The sequence below is a fragment of the Arctopsyche grandis genome, chromosome 13 (assembly GCF_051622035.1).
Source record: "Arctopsyche grandis isolate Sample6627 chromosome 13, ASM5162203v2, whole genome shotgun sequence".
NCBI lineage: Eukaryota > Metazoa > Arthropoda > Insecta > Trichoptera > Hydropsychidae > Arctopsyche > Arctopsyche grandis.
In genome coordinates this window covers 3452392-3468017 of record NC_135367.1, presented here as the reverse complement: position 1 = coordinate 3468017, position 15626 = coordinate 3452392, and the positions used below count along the sequence as shown (strand labels likewise).

Sequence of the window (15626 nt, the reverse complement as noted above, 5' to 3'; positions counted from 1 at the left end):
AATCGTTTTTCCGACAAATGGGAACTGTATACTGAAAATTTGTATACCAAATATTATGAGCAGACTCTCGTTTTAACATTTGGTGACTACAACCGTATCTTCACTCAAATGCTCAGTTGAGTGCAGAAAAAAAATTAAAAACAGCCCACCAACTATCAACTATATTGCCAATATTAGGATGCATATTTTTTAAGTAACTAAAAAAGTGGAGTGGGGGTTGTTAGATTTAAACACCGCCCTAGTACATTTTTATTTAGCACTACACTGTAAGTCTGGGTTCGGTGATTACTGGTCACAAATTACTCGTCACAAAGTCACTAAAATCTCTATAACGGAACATCTGGCAGCCGAAAAGTCCATCATACTAACGATAACTATCATAGTAACGAGAACTTGAGTGCCAAATATTGTGTATTCGCGATTTTCATGGCAAAAATTGTCTTTGTGACCACCCCAATGTGACGAATAGTCCAATTACCGTAAGTCTGGTATTAGTCGTATTGAGCTATAGTTGTATAATGTGTGTACTTTCGACCAAATCTTACGACAAAACGATCTGTACAGTTGTCAATTTGACGTTTGATAGTTTTCTCTAGTCATCATTCGTTACTTCTAGTTTCGAGCAATCGACTTCATGGAGTTTATACAGTGCAGACTTTGCTTGTCTTCTGGTCTAGCAGAGTCTTTCGTCTCCATCCATGATAATCTTCACCCACATTTGGCGAAACGCATTTCGTCCTGCTGTCAGCTGCAGGTTGTTTTCCCCTTACATTCTACCCCGCGAATCTGATGTAATATAAATTTGTACAAAAGCATAGTTTCGGTTTCGTGATTTGGTACTTATTGGTTATATGGGCGCAAACGAGCATCAAGTATACACACATACACCAATTTCTTTTGATTCTGTTAGATTATCTTGGATGCTAGGTTGCGTTCATACAACCAACTAGTGTTGTACCTGGGGTAGACAATTTTTTCTGTGACGGTTCCGGGACAAACAGCTCAAAACTAAACATCATCATCATTATCAGTCAGCCATTACCTAGTTTTCTGAGGAAACTTTTTATGTATGAAAAAATTAAAATATATATATTTTTTATTATTTATTTTGACTATTATAGAAGCTTAATTACATAAAAAATTAAATTTTTAAATCTTTTAATTACAAATGTAACGAGTTTTACCAATCATGCTTTTTCTCAGTTTTTAATGCAATCACCAATTCTTTCGCAAGTGAGACTGTATTTAAAAGGTTCTCAAATTCTACACACACTATTCACTACTAAGTCGTATTTGCAATTCCGCCTTTACTAAGTCGAGATTCATGTTATTCCTGGCCTTCGTCCACACACTGTTCGTGTGACTAAATACTCTTAGGTAAAAATTACTCGCAGGGATGGACAAAATGAAAGACACGATTTTCATCAGCTCGGTCGATTTTTCATGCTTTTTGAAATACTCTGTTAATATTTCTCCAACCCCTTGTCTTCTCGCTTGCTTTTCAACTCGCTTGTTAGAAGTAAGCTAGAGTATAATGCGATTGTGTGGAATCCGCATGAAGCAAACTACTCTCTTATTATCGAAAAAGTGCAAAAAGCATGCCTTCGTTTTCTTTATAAGAAAGAGTATGGGTATTACCCATATCTCTATCCTACTCCTTTCCTTTTGGGCATACTTGGGTATAATTCCCTTGAACTTCGGAGAAACTTCTCGTTAATTCGTTTCGTTCTCCAGCTACTGCGTGGTAATACGTCATGCCCGTTGTTGCTGGAACAGTTGGGACTTTATGTCCCTAATAATTATGTGCGTGGTAGACATCATTTGATGGTTGTACCTCCTGCTCGCACAGTTCTTTTTCGAATGGCTCCTATACCAAGAGCTATTCGACTTCTCAATGAAATCGTTGCTGCCGTCCCTGAATGTGATATTTTCCACCTTAGTGAGCGTAGATTATCGGATATTATTTTAACATATTTATCTGGTAACCTGCGCTCATCATTATTTTGTATATATATGTATTATATGTATGTTCGCGGTAGCTGTATAAATACAGAAAGCTGTATACATACAGAAATTGCAATGAGGCGTGTAGCCGCTCGAGGACCGTCACACAGCGAATATGATGAATTAGCGTTCTTCAACTTGAACAATTTGGTGTCACCCGGTGCAGACCGCACTCCCCGCACAGGCCTAGCGATGCTATTGCAAACGTATATGTATTTAATTTTTTTTGTGTACTTATTTTCAAAGAAACCTTTCTCACTTGCAGGTCGAGGCAAGTGACGGATTGCCAGATGCGATTTGTCGTTCTTGTAACAATAATCTGGAATTGCTCATCGATTTTCGGAAAATTTGTCTTCGAAGTGACGGAATTTCGAAATTGAAGTTAAACAAGCGTGTGGATATCAAACAGGAAGAAGTTCTACTGGAAGATTTAATATGGGAAAAAGAGCTTTCGCGACCAAACGTTTGCAACGCCCCTGCTAAAGCAAAAAAAGATTCTAAGCAGAGCATCCGTTCAACTGGAATTGTAAATTCACCGGTAATATCGTGTCTAGCAGCCTTGCCAAGATACTACACACAATTTAAATGATATAACATGCGTTTTATTTTACAGATATGCAAGCGAAAGAGGACTTTGTGCAATCACAATTCAAATAAAAAACTCACACTTTTCAAGTGTGATATTTGTTTGCAATCATTTAATCGAAAAGCTGACCTCAGGACACATAAGAAAATTCACACCGAGGAAAAGTCATATAAATGTGACATCTGTTTAAAATCATTCGTTCAAAAATCCAACTTTACGAAACACAACAAAATTCACACTGGATTAAAAGCATACAAATGTGACACTTGTTTAAAGTCGTTCGTTCAAAAGGGTTGTCTCATTAGACACATTAAAAGTCACACCGGATTGAAACCATACAAATGTGATATTTGTTTAAAAACATTTACTCGAAAAAATTATCTTGTAAATCACGAAAGACGCCATGCTGGAGAAAAACCACCCAAATGTGATATTTGCTCTAAATTATTTTTTAACAAATATTCCCTTACGATACATATGAGATGTCATACCGGAGAAAAACCATACCAATGTGACATTTGTTACAAATCATTCATTCTAAATGCCAACCTTGTAATGCACAAAAAAACTCATACTGAAAAATTACCACACCAATGTAGGGTTGCCAAAACAGTCATTTTAACGGAGACTCCGGCTTAGGCAATCGATCTCCGGGTCAGTGGGCAAATTCTAACACTATAATATTATATTATATTCAAAAAAATAAAAGTTAGTGTATACGATTGCATCATTTCAAAGGATTTGTTTGATTTCGACCATTTTTGGCGAGTAAATGAGAGGCAAATATGTAAATGTTTGTAGAAAATTATTACTCTTCAACTTACTTCATATTTAAATAGTAATAATATTATCTCTCTCTCAGTTTGGTTTCCCAAAAGATAGATCAGTTGTATGTAAGCTAATGTTTGCTCATAATGAATGGACAATTTCCCTTGATTATTCCCTTGATAAATATTCCTATCGATGTTATTTATCTAGACTTTGGAAATGCGGTCGATAGAGTTTCCATAAACCGCCTTTTATTGAAATTGGAACACATTGGTGTGAGAGGCCATCTTTTAAACTGGCTTATTGAGTTTTTTGAAGTTTAGGAGATTCTCTTCTAGGATAGGTTCCTATTCTTTTGACTCTCCCTCAGTGGTGCTCCCCAAGGTTCGATTTTAGGCCCCATTTTATTTTTTGTTCTTATTAATGACATTGTAGCTAGCATTAGGTCTAAGCATTCCATATTTGCAGACGACATTAAACTTTTTGGTCCTGCCACTGATGCTGGGTCTAAAATTTTACAAAATGACCTTGATTCTGTCATTGCATGGACAAAAACTCGGTTACAAACATTCATTTTTACAAAATGTATCATTATACATTACGAAAAACGGTTTCTCGATATCCATTGTATTATCATCCAATAGTTTCATGTTATGTTAGGTATAAGATATTAACAAATATTGAAATATTTTAATTGTGCAATAAACAATAATGACTATTAAAAATAAGTCTTTAGTAAAATAAACTTTCAAAGTGTATATTGTCCACCCAAAGTAATTTCTTTCGATGAATCTCTTCTTCATCGAGTGCGATTGTAGTTACGCCAATATATGAAAGGAAATAAAGCTAAATATGGCATTCAATTTTATGAATTGTGTTCTCCAAATTGATTTATCCACAATCTAGAGATTTGTAAAGTAAGATTGTTAAGATTGAAGCTAAATTGATGCAGTTGTACTTAGTTTAATGAATCCCTATTTAAATGAGCCATCATGTGTAGATAACTTGTTTAGATATTGCGTTATCTAATAAATTGTTAGAAAAACACACCACAGGGCTAAGAAAATAATATTCCACCTGTTAGACATTGAATATAACTTTTGGTGATAATAAAAAGGCTGAAAACTACTGTATTTGATTTTTATTACTTTTACCACCAATTGACGTTTATAATATGTAGGTACTCCAAGCCGGTATATTGCAAAAATCAAATTATTTTATCTTATTTTGGAAAGCTTAAAACTCTAAGCCATGTTTTATAAATTTTAAAATATTGAAAAAGGTTTGAGATACCCTAAATTATAAAAGCATTACCAGTCTCCTGTATTCGTATATATTTATAATTCAGACGATGACAATCAACCAATGAATAAGCGATTTTGTATGCATTAGGGCAAAAACACACTGAGTTGTATGGGATGTCGCGTCCTTATTTGTTTCAGCTTCCCGCTGTGACTGTAAACAGTGGGTGTTCTCCAAATCGAACTAGGATGTAGGTGCACGTGCAGAATGCATGTTTGGGAGGTCGCACGTGTATGCATATCCATATGCAAATGATAAGTTTCTCCTACACTTCTTCAAATATGGGGTTCACCGTTATCGATCACTGTCAAGTAAGGATAAAATATAACCGAAAACACTCCAGGGGGTGATTTTTGGGACTGTGTATCATGTATATGGGAAAGGGGTGCTACTTTTTTTTATTTACATACCTCCTTTACGTTTCACTTACGATTACAATTCAGGAAAAAGTTTGCCTCTTATCCGATCGTTTTCATACTTTGCCATATTGCTCATTTTGGTCATCAATATAAGTAAATGGATCCTCCGTCATTACGATAGAGATAAAATATCAAGCGTATCAAGATCGAAAATTTTTAATCTCGGTGACGTCTCGTAGTCATTAATTTTATACATAGATGGCGGTAGTAAAATAAAATTATTGGTATTTTTATTCAAAATAATTTCACATGCGGACAATTCTTATACCGAAATTGCTAATAGCTAATTTTTCGTACTTACCGTAAGTGCAAATAGACAAATAGAAATTATTAAAAATAAAAAAAAGAAGTTGAATAAACGAAAAATGAGGTCGAAAAAAAGTTTTTTAAAAACATACCTCTTGTATAATTTGTATATAAAATTATTATTTTGAATAAAAACACCAATATTTTTTTTGACTACAATATTTTTTATACTGTGTATAAAATTAATGACCCAACTGTCACCGAGATTAAAAATCTCCGGACCTGAAATGCTTCTTATACGATATTTTATCTCTATCGTAATGGCGGAGGCTCCATTTACTTATATTGATGACCAAAATGAGCAATTTGGCAAAGTATGAAAACGATCGGATAAGAGGCAAACTTTTTCCTGAATTGCAATCGTAAGTGAAACGTAAAGGAGGTATGTAAAAATGAAAAAGGCTGACTTGTTGGGAAAAAAAATGTGCCAAGTATTGAAAAACTTGAAACCAAATAAGTCATTGATCAGATAGATGTCCTTAATAAAATTAATTTAAGTGCATATTTATAATTTTTATTATATGAATAAAACTTTCCTTACTAATTTCGTAAAATTTTAATTTATGCTTTTACCCACTAACCATACAAAATTTTCAACACTGAAATAATTTCTCAGTCTCCCAAAAGGTTGCCGACCAACTAAAGAGCAGACCAACTTTGCACCGTTCATTGTTCATTGTTCGTCGTGCTTTGTTCATTTTTATGATGAACCTTTTTAATGCTCTCTAGCTTTGTAGTTTGCCCGGTTTCCTGGAAAATATACCCAAAATGCCCTGTTTCCTGGAAAAAGCACCTACCTCTAGAGAAAACTAGAATCAAGCAATATTTAACCTGGTTCGATGATTATTCCGCAAAAAGCGATCTCGCCCAAGTCACTCAAATCTCGATCACGGAACATCTGGCACCCAACAACTACATCAATCGAAAGGAACACACGCTAAATATTGTACTAACAAAAACTCGTGTCTTTATACCAAATCTTATGAAAAGAATAACTGGAGCGGTTGTCAATTTGACATTTCTGTCATCAGTCGTCACTCGTGATTTCTCCCACGATGGATGTAATGGAGTTTCCAATGCAGTGCAGACTTTGCTTGTGCTCTGCTCCAGCCGAGTCTTTCATCTCCATCCATGAAAATCCTCGTCCACATTTGGCGAAACGCATTTGGACCTGCTGCCAGCTGCAGGTAGTTTAGCTCTTGTTTAGATTCTCGTGTTTGATATAAATTTATGCAATCGCATGATATCTGTTTCAAGGTTTTTTTCTTAACAATTTATCGTTTTAGCGCCCTTTAAGATCTTAACGATTACAGTACATATGTCCTTTTTACAAACCTTCTTTTAACCCCTTTAAATTGGACCCATGAATTCTTTTCAAGGGTAAACTAAAATTTGAATGTATACAATGGAACTTCGACTTCCGATAGTTTGCAGAAAAATCTCATAATTCGATTTATTACTTCGCGGGCTGGTGATGGAGTCCCGAATGCCACTTCCCCGAATAGATTAATGCAATTTTAACATACAAATTTGGTGAGGTTCGATTGGTGATAGATTACTTATCTATAACAACTGTGATTAACTTGATAGTTCACACACACAGGATCATTTCATTCATCCACTTGCTCTTCGCAATAAAAATATATAACTTATCCTTAGTATGAGTCTTTTTATGTGTCAGCTGTTTGATTAAAGGCTTCAAACAAATATCACATTTGAAGAGTGTGAGTTTTTCGTTCGGATTGTGATTACAAAAAGTCATCTTTCCTACGCTTATCATTCGAGAAAATAATATTTATTTTTTCATAAATGTGCAGCCATGTTCGTTTTTAATAATTGAAGTTTTTAGAAATCCTTTTTGGAAAATATGTCCTGGTTTTGAATTTGAACGGAATGGTCACCGTAGCCTACTGAATTTATCACATGTAAAAATTTGTCATCTGCAGGTCAAGAAAGGTGACAGGTTACCAGATATGATATGTCGTTCTTGTAACAACAATCTGGAATTGCTCATAAGCTTTCGAAAAGTCTGTCTTCGAAGTGATGAAATTTCAAAACTAAAGTTAAACAAGCAAGTGAATATCAAACAGGAAGAAGTTCTACTGGAAGATTTATTATGGGAAAATGAGTTTGATGTTCATTCGCCGCCAAACGTTTACACCACCCCGGTTAATGACCATATAAATGAATTGGAATTGGGTAGATCAGCACAAACCGTTTCAAAGCCAAGCATCCATTCAATTGAAAAAGCAAATTCAACGGTAAAATGATACATAGCAGCCTTGTCAGGATACTAAACACATTTAAATTATATAACGTTCCTTTTATTTTACAGATATGCGGAGGAAAGAAGACTCTTTGTAATCGCAACTCAAACGAAAAACTCAAGACCCATAAAAAAACACATACTGAGGATAAGTTAAACAAATGTGAAATTTGTTTAAAATCATTTGTTCAAAAAGCTAGTCTCACTAGACACCTGAAAACTCATACTGGGTTGAAACCATTCACATGTGACTTTTGTTTAAAAACATTCTTTCTAAAAGCTTGCCTCACTAGACACATTTCAACGCATACTGGGTTGAAACCGTACAAATGTGACACTTGTTCAAAATCATTCGTTCAGAAAGCTTGTCTCACTAGACACATTAAAATTCACACTGCGTTGAAACCATACAATTGTGACATTTGTTTAAAAGGATTCGTTCAAAAACGTAGTCTCATTGGACACATTGAAACTCATACTGGGTTGAAAGCATATAAATGCGACATTTGTTTAAAGTCATTTTCACGAAAAGGTTACCTTGTAGATCACGAAAAACGCCATACTGGAGAGAAACCACACAAATGTGATATTTGTTTAAAATTATTTTTTGACAAACGTTACCTTACAATGCACATGAGATCTCATACCGGAGATAAACCGTACCAATGTGAAATTTGTTTAAAGTCATTTGCTCGAAACAGCCGCCTCGAATTACACAAAAAAACTCATACTCGGTTACATGAAATTCGCCATACTAAAAAACAATCATACAAATGAAACATTTGTTCAACCCTTTGCCCGCGGCAATAAATATAGCAAACAAGCCCTGTACGCGGCACCTTTTTCGCGAATTTGGCAATCGAGTTTTCGACCTTTAATACAGATTTTAATATTTACTCAAATAACCAGATATGTTAATTAACACATAAAGTATTATTTTAAACAATAAAATTCATAATATATCTCGTCAGTTTTGGATTAATTGTCAAATAATCATTCTTCATAGTTGTATGAAGATGTGACGTCACATAAACGAGGTTTCAGTCTGGTTCCACAAAAAACTAATTTTTGACTGGTATATATTCATTTTAAGCAAATTGAATAGATGGCATTCAACTCAGTAATATATTCAACCAATTTTGAACCTTAAAACGGTTGAAATAGGCGCATATAAGCCTCAAAATCCCGTGCAAAGTTTAAAAATTCTATGGAAGACAGCCGCACTACAGACTTGTCGCCCAAAGCTTCCATAGAAGACGGCCACGGGCAAATGGTTAAAATCATTTTCTGAAGAATCTGATTTCATGGAACATGAAAGATCTCACCGAAGATAAACGCTTTACGATTGTTATACAAAGTGACCAGGTTAAGCATTATCATTTTCGATGGATTTGTAGCGGCTGTACCACATGGTGGAGTTTCGGTCACCATCCTGCGACCTGGGATCAACTCGGCCATGTTGCTCGCCGCTGAACTACTTACATATGTATTTCCCAACCATCATATTAAACAGTCGTGTGTACAACACTCCGTCGTTTCATTCCCTTCCATAGGTTATATTTTGAGTCGTGGAGTAGTGAGGGTATGGTCATTATCATTTTAAATCATTTTTGGACAAATCTAACCTTGCAATGGATATAAGACCTTATACTTAAATATTATGTATGTATGTACATTTATCTTGTACAAATTTCATGTTTTATTTGAGATGCTGACTGTGCTTAACATACAAATTATATATAGTTATATAAAACGGGTGCACCTCACGGGATCAGATAAAAATTGGAATTTAAATTTGATATTTTGTGATGTTGTACGTGTATTTGCTTTCTTCGTGCATAATAAATACTTAAAATATTAAAAAAAATTACATTTATTTTCTTTTGTTCTTAAATAACACATGTTTCCAACTTTACCAGTTATATTATTGATTCTGAACCTTTCATGAATTCACAAAACATAGTATTGACCAGTATAGAGTGGACTATTTCATGCTGGTATACTTTATATGCCATATGTTTATAACTATCATATATGTATGTACATATGGTATTTCATAAATATTTTAATAAATTAATAAACACAAAATTAAGACACTTAACACAAATTTAGTATAAATTAATAAATACAAGACAGTAAAAATGTAAGCCCGTTGTAAAAACCTGAAAGCAGCATTTTGAAAAATATAAAATCGTTCTGAAGTAATCATTTAAAATCTTTATTGTACAGAAAAGGTGTATTTGGTTTCTTGTTTCTGGTGACACAGTTCGAATATTTCGTAACTTTTGCTGACATGTACATAAAATGATACAAAGGATAATACAGATAAGTAAACTTGTATGTTTGTTATGCTTCGAATTAAGTCGGAAACCGTTTTTTTTTTTGAGCTCATAGCTTGATTTCCGGCACCTGAACATGAACAATGTAATGTTTTATTTCCTCTTCTTCCTCTATTGCCAAAACCATGTCGAAATATTGAACATCTGTCAACTGTAACTATCGATAATTTGCCCAAAACAGCAAAGCGGCAGACTCATGGCACGCAATGCGCTTGTATATCTCCACGATGGCCAAAAATACGGATACGTTACGTAGACGGATGCTGCTGTAAATATATGAACAGAAAATGTCGGCTACTGCTGTAAGCCTGGCGTGGCGTAAACGTGACGCTTAAAGGTCTGTTCATGCCTATCCAGCATGACCCGAATCCTGCAAGTACGGACAGTATTCTTTAGTACATTCTATATGGACGCGCATGAATGCGTAAATGCACATGCGCGAATGGAGTATGAATACGTCCATATAATGTACCAAAGAATACTATCCGCACTTGCAGGACACCTGCAGGATACGGGTCGTGCTGGATAGGTATGAACAGACCAGTGGCGGCTCGTGAGAATTCATAGAGGGGGGGGGGGGGGGGCTGCAGAGATTAATCGGGCTGTAGTAGCTCGTTGACCATACCGGTGATCAAATGCAGACAAAAATAGCATGAATACGTACTATACTTGGAGTTCTGCAGCCTTACAGTCCATATGGACGGCAAAAATAGAATGCATTTGTACTGTGGCGGCTCGCTTATACGACATGGTCGAGTTTGGTTGCCTTCCTGCGAGTGGGAACCAACTCGGCTGGGTTCGGAGAGCCACTACTCACTCTGTCTTCAGCTGTCATATAATAAACACGTGCATTAACATGCCAGTCGTCTCATTCGTTCATCCTCCATAGTACTATACTAGGAAGGCTGCAGCCATTAATGTATAATACACATAGATGGGCCCTGACGTGTGATTTTGGTCGGAGATCTTGTCTTCACTAATTGAGGGGTGCGGGGGGTTTAACTAGCGGGGAAGTTGGGTTTTTTTCCCTACGACGCAGCGGTACCTACCTACCTACTAAGAGAAACTGTGCATGCGCCATGTATTTTGCATGCGCCAAAAGGGAGACCAGTATAAGACGTGAGGGTGGATCCAGTGTATTATACATCAATGGCTGCAGCCCCGCAACCCATATAGACCAGCCGCCCCTGGAATAGACCCATACAAAATGTACCAAAGAATACTTTTTGTACGGCCGGATACTTGCTGAAGTCGGTTCGTGCCGACTAGGTATGAACAGACCTTTATTATCTGTGTCGATCTATCATGGACCCGCCATTAGTCGTATTCCACTATAGCTGAAAAATGAGTGAGTTTTAGACCAAATCTCACGACGGCGTTAGAGCAGTGTTGTCAATTTGAAATTTGACAGTTCTTAGATATCAATCGTCACTTCTCGCTTTGCGCAATTGACTTAATGGAATTTCCAATGCAGTGCAGACTTTGCTTGTGTTCTGCTGCAGCCCAGTCTTTCGTCTCCATCCATGAAGATCGTCATGCATATTTGGCGAAACGCATTTCGTCCTGCTGTCAGCTGCAGGTCGTTCAACCTTTATATTTAATCCCAACTAATTCACTTGTTAAATTTAATTTTATACAAACGTATGGTAACGGTTTCATGGTCTTTTGCCGTAGCCGCAATGGACATTGCAATAAATATAGCGAACAAGCCCTGTACGCGGCACCTTTTTCGCGAATTTGGCAATCGAGTTTTCGACCTTTAATACAGATTTTAATATTTACTCAAGTAACCAGATATGTTAATTAAAACATAAAGTATTATTTAAAACAATAAAATTCATAATATATCTCGTCAGTTTTGGATTAATTGTCAAATAATCATTCTTCATACAATTGAAACGTATCGTCGCCATTGTTCAACAGACGTGACGTCACATAAACGAGGTTTCAGTATGGTTCCACATAAAACTAATTTTGACTGGTATATATTCATTTTAAGCAAATTGAATAGATGGCATTCAACTCTCAGTAATATATTCAACCAATTTTGAACCTTAAAACAGTTGAAATAGGCGCATATAAGGCTCAAAATCCCGTGCAAAGTTCAGAAATTCTATGGAAGACAGCCGCGCTACAGACTTGTCGCCCAAAGCTTTTATAGAAGACGGCCGCGGGCAAACGGTTAAACGAGTAACTTGAGAATCTTTCCATCATGACTGAATATAAATATTGCGTTTTGTCATCCATCTTTATAATATTATCGAACTTAAAAACGACGTTTACGCTGACTTGCCATTGTCTATATGTACGGTTGTGTGTGTGTGTGTGTATACACCTATTTCCATCTGAATTCGTTCTCATCTAAACTTTACTCATTTGCAGGTCCAAAAAGGTGACAGTTTGCCAGATACAATATGTCGTTGTTGTAACAACAATCTGGAATTGCTCATCAGTTTTCGAAAAGTTTGTCTTCGAAGTGACGAAATTTCAAAACTAAAGTTAAACAAGCAAGTGAATATCAAACAGGAAGAAGTTCTACTTGAAGATTTATTATGGGAAAATGAGTTTGATGTTCCTTTGCAACCGAACGTTGACAACACCCTTGTTAAAGACGATATAAATGAATTAGAATTGGGTGCCTCAGCAGAAATCAATTCGGAGCCAAAATTCCATGTAAATTCACCTCGTTAAAATAATGTTTAGCAGCCTTATCAAGATACTACACACATTTAAATTATATAACATTAATTTTATTTTACAGATAAGCGGAGGAAAGAAGACATTTTGTAATAACAATCCAAACGAAAAACTCGCACTTTTCAAATGTGATATTTGTTTAAAATCCTTTAATAAAACAGCTGACCTCAAGACACATAAAAAGACTCACACTGAGGAAAAGTCATATAAATGTGACATCTGTTTAAAATCATTCGTTCTAAAATCCAACTTTACGAAACACATCAAAATTCACACTGGATTAAAAGCATACAAATGTGACACTTGTTTAAAGTCGTTCGTTCAAAAGGGTTGTCTCATTAGACACATTAAAAGTCACACCGGGTTGAAACCATACAAATGTGATATTTGTTTAAAAACATTTAGTCGAAAAAATTACCTTGTAAATCACGAAAGACGCCATGCTGGAAAAAAACTTTTCACACGTTTCAAATGTGATATTTGTTCAAAATCCTTTAATCAAACAGCTGACCTCAAGACACATAAAAAGACTCATACTAAGGATAAGTTATATAAATGTGATATTTGTTTCAAAACTTTCTCTCAAACAATTTATCTCGTTAAACACAAGAAAACTCACACTGGGTTGAAACCATACAATTGTGATATTTGTTTAAAATCATTCGCTCAAAAAGCTTATCTCTTTAGACACGCTAAAACTCATTCGAAGCCAAAATCATACAAATGTGACATTTGTTTAAAATCATTCACTAATACATATCGTCTTGAAATACACAAAATAACCCATACTGTGATAAAATCATACAAATGTGACATTTGTTTCAAATCGTTTGCTCAAAAATGTTACCTTTCAGTGCACAACAGAATCCATACAGGAGAACAACCATACAAATGTGACATTTGTTCTAAATCTTTCGTTCATAAAAGTTATCTCATTAGACACATTAAAACCCATACGGGGTTTAAACCATATAAATGTGGCATATGTTCAAAATCATTTCCTCGAAAAACTCATCTCGTAAATCACGAAAGACTCCACACTGGAAAAAAACCGCACGAATGTGATATTTGTTTAAAATCATTTTTTGACATACGTTACCTCACATTACATATGAGATGTCATACCGGGGAAAAACCATACAAATGTGATAATTGTTTAAAATCATTCGCTCAAAAATCTTATCTCATTAAACACATTAAAACTCATACTGGGCTAAAACCGTACAAATGTGACATATGTTTGAAATCATTCGCTAGTAAATCTCACCTTGCGATGCACAATACAACTCATACTGGAGAAAAACCATACCAATGTGCTCTTTGCTCTAAATTCTTTGCTCATAAAATTTCTCTTATTAGACACATAAAATCTCACACTGTGCCAAAAACAGGGCTGTAGGCTGGTTTTAGAATAGTGAATTTTTTCCATGTTTTGTCTTATACCATTGTGTAATAACGTTTTCAGGTATATGTATACATAATTACATTCGTTATTTCACCAAGCAATTCGACCAGTAGGCGAATTTTCGAATATCTCTGGCATATTACGTAATTAGAAAGTGGCGTATATATTATATGTACATATGATGAACTGATGCTAATCATTACCTTTTAACTAAAAAATAAAATTGTTTAAACATTTTGTATTTTTTATTTGTTGAATTCTTTAATAAATATTCGGCCCTTATATTATCGCCATTTTCAACTACTTGCCAGGCTAATTCAAATGCATTTTCCATACTTTTATTAGGATTTCGAGACTTTGTAGTATTTTTTCTAATGTCGATAATGAAAAAAAGACAAAAATAGAAACACTCTTGAATTTGCATACGTTGGGTTTTAGTAGATTAGTCATTCAATATTTGCAAATATTATTGAGTATGAAATTAATAACATGTTTTATATGCAAAGGCAGAGTCGCAGTCGCTCTGTTATTTAAAGACTGTCTCTGGTAAAAAAATCCACAAAGCAATATATTAATAATGTTATTGTTACTTCATAACTTAAAATGTTAAAAATAATATTCAATAAAACTAGATTTGAAATGATTTAATATAGCACATCTTATACTATTCCAAATCAAGATCAGTGATCTCACCTATTTGACCATAGTGCACAAGTCGCATGATGGCATCATCAAATTTTGTACGAGCATACAGAGCTAACCTCCCCTGAAATTATTTTCGCTCACACAAGGGCAATGACAATTCGATTAGCTTTATAAATACGATCGCGAGCTCATGGAAACTTCCAGAAGCATGATCTCGTCAGCTGGAGACAAAGGATAACCTCGAACCCGTAAAAAATCCCGAAAGGATGATTTCATCACTCGATCGCACACCGAGCAACCTCAAGGCAAAGCTGCACAATTATCTGATCTGACCCCCATTCCCGTAAAAACTTTCTGAAGCATGATTTCATCATTTGGAGACAGAATAACCTAGAGCTCGTAGGAACTCATGAAAGAATGATGACGTAATTCAACTAGTATATAATTCAGAGCAACAAACTTGGACGACAATTCTACCTGCCTTTTCGCTGAAGTGGGCAATCAGCCCACATCGCCGCGAATGTATTTTACTCGTAATAAGCTTGCAAACTGAACATTAATAAACGATTGTAGGCGGGGTAGCGATGTGTTGACCGTATCCCGGCCTAACGAAACACTGTTGTGCTAGTTTTATAAAGTTTTATTGTTTGCCTATGGTTGTACAAAGGTATGGTATTTGTGGGCAAAAGTATGTCGTTCAGCGGTCTCTGGATATGGTAGAGTGTCGCTGGCTCGGCATTCAGCTATGTTCAGAAGGTCTCTGGATGCGGCAGTGTGTTGCTGGCTCGGTGTTCGGCTATGTTCGGAAGGTCTCTGGATACGACAGTGTGTTGCTGGCTCGTCCGGCTGGTTGATCTTCCAAGTCCGCGTAGTGTAGTGGTGGCTGGTC

General features: G+C 35.5%; 3 protein-coding genes across 5 annotated transcripts in view; all 3 read left to right on the top strand.

Annotated features, from left to right (window-relative positions):
- Nucleotides 1–15626, top strand: part of LOC143921502 (uncharacterized) — a 189925-nt gene that overhangs the window by 119234 nt on the left and 55065 nt on the right. The window lies entirely within an intron of this gene.
- On the top strand, nt 514–5397 carry LOC143921494 (uncharacterized). The gene is made up of 3 exons (XM_077444823.1): nt 514–754; nt 2270–2542; nt 2618–5397. The coding sequence occupies exons 1-3, from the start codon at nt 635–637 to the stop codon at nt 3227–3229; spliced, it is 1005 nt and encodes a 334-aa protein (XP_077300949.1). The 5' UTR covers nt 514–634; the 3' UTR covers nt 3230–5397.
- Nucleotides 6363–14328, top strand: LOC143921457 (uncharacterized). 3 transcript variants are annotated; one of them, XM_077444778.1, is made up of 3 exons: nt 6363–6572; nt 7332–7646; nt 7721–9511. In XM_077444778.1, the coding sequence occupies exons 1-3, from the start codon at nt 6441–6443 to the stop codon at nt 8426–8428; spliced, it is 1155 nt and encodes a 384-aa protein (XP_077300904.1). In that variant the 5' UTR covers nt 6363–6440; the 3' UTR covers nt 8429–9511. The 3 variants fall into 3 exon arrangements, with proteins under 3 accessions (XP_077300904.1, XP_077300902.1, XP_077300903.1); XM_077444776.1 differs by lacking the exons at nt 7332–7646; nt 7721–9511 and adding exons at nt 12373–12663; nt 12752–14328 and having other exon boundaries at nt 6368–6572; XM_077444777.1 differs by lacking the exons at nt 6363–6572; nt 7332–7646; nt 7721–9511 and adding exons at nt 11348–11569; nt 12373–12663; nt 12752–14328.

Coding starts and splice junctions, on each gene's coding strand:
- LOC143921457 (XM_077444776.1), top strand. CDS start 6,441: ATGGATGTAATGGAGTTTCCAATGCAGTGCAGACTTTGCTTGTGCTCT. Junction 6,573..12,372: donor GGACCTGCTGCCAGCTGCAG/GTAGTTTAGCTC, acceptor ACTCATTTGCAG/GTCCAAAAAGGTGACAGTTT. Junction 12,664..12,751: donor ATTCGGAGCCAAAATTCCAT/GTAAATTCACCT, acceptor TTTATTTTACAG/ATAAGCGGAGGAAAGAAGAC.
- LOC143921494 (XM_077444823.1), top strand. CDS start 635: ATGGAGTTTATACAGTGCAGACTTTGCTTGTCTTCTGGTCTAGCAGAG. Junction 755..2,269: donor CGTCCTGCTGTCAGCTGCAG/GTTGTTTTCCCC, acceptor TCTCACTTGCAG/GTCGAGGCAAGTGACGGATT. Junction 2,543..2,617: donor CTGGAATTGTAAATTCACCG/GTAATATCGTGT, acceptor TTTATTTTACAG/ATATGCAAGCGAAAGAGGAC.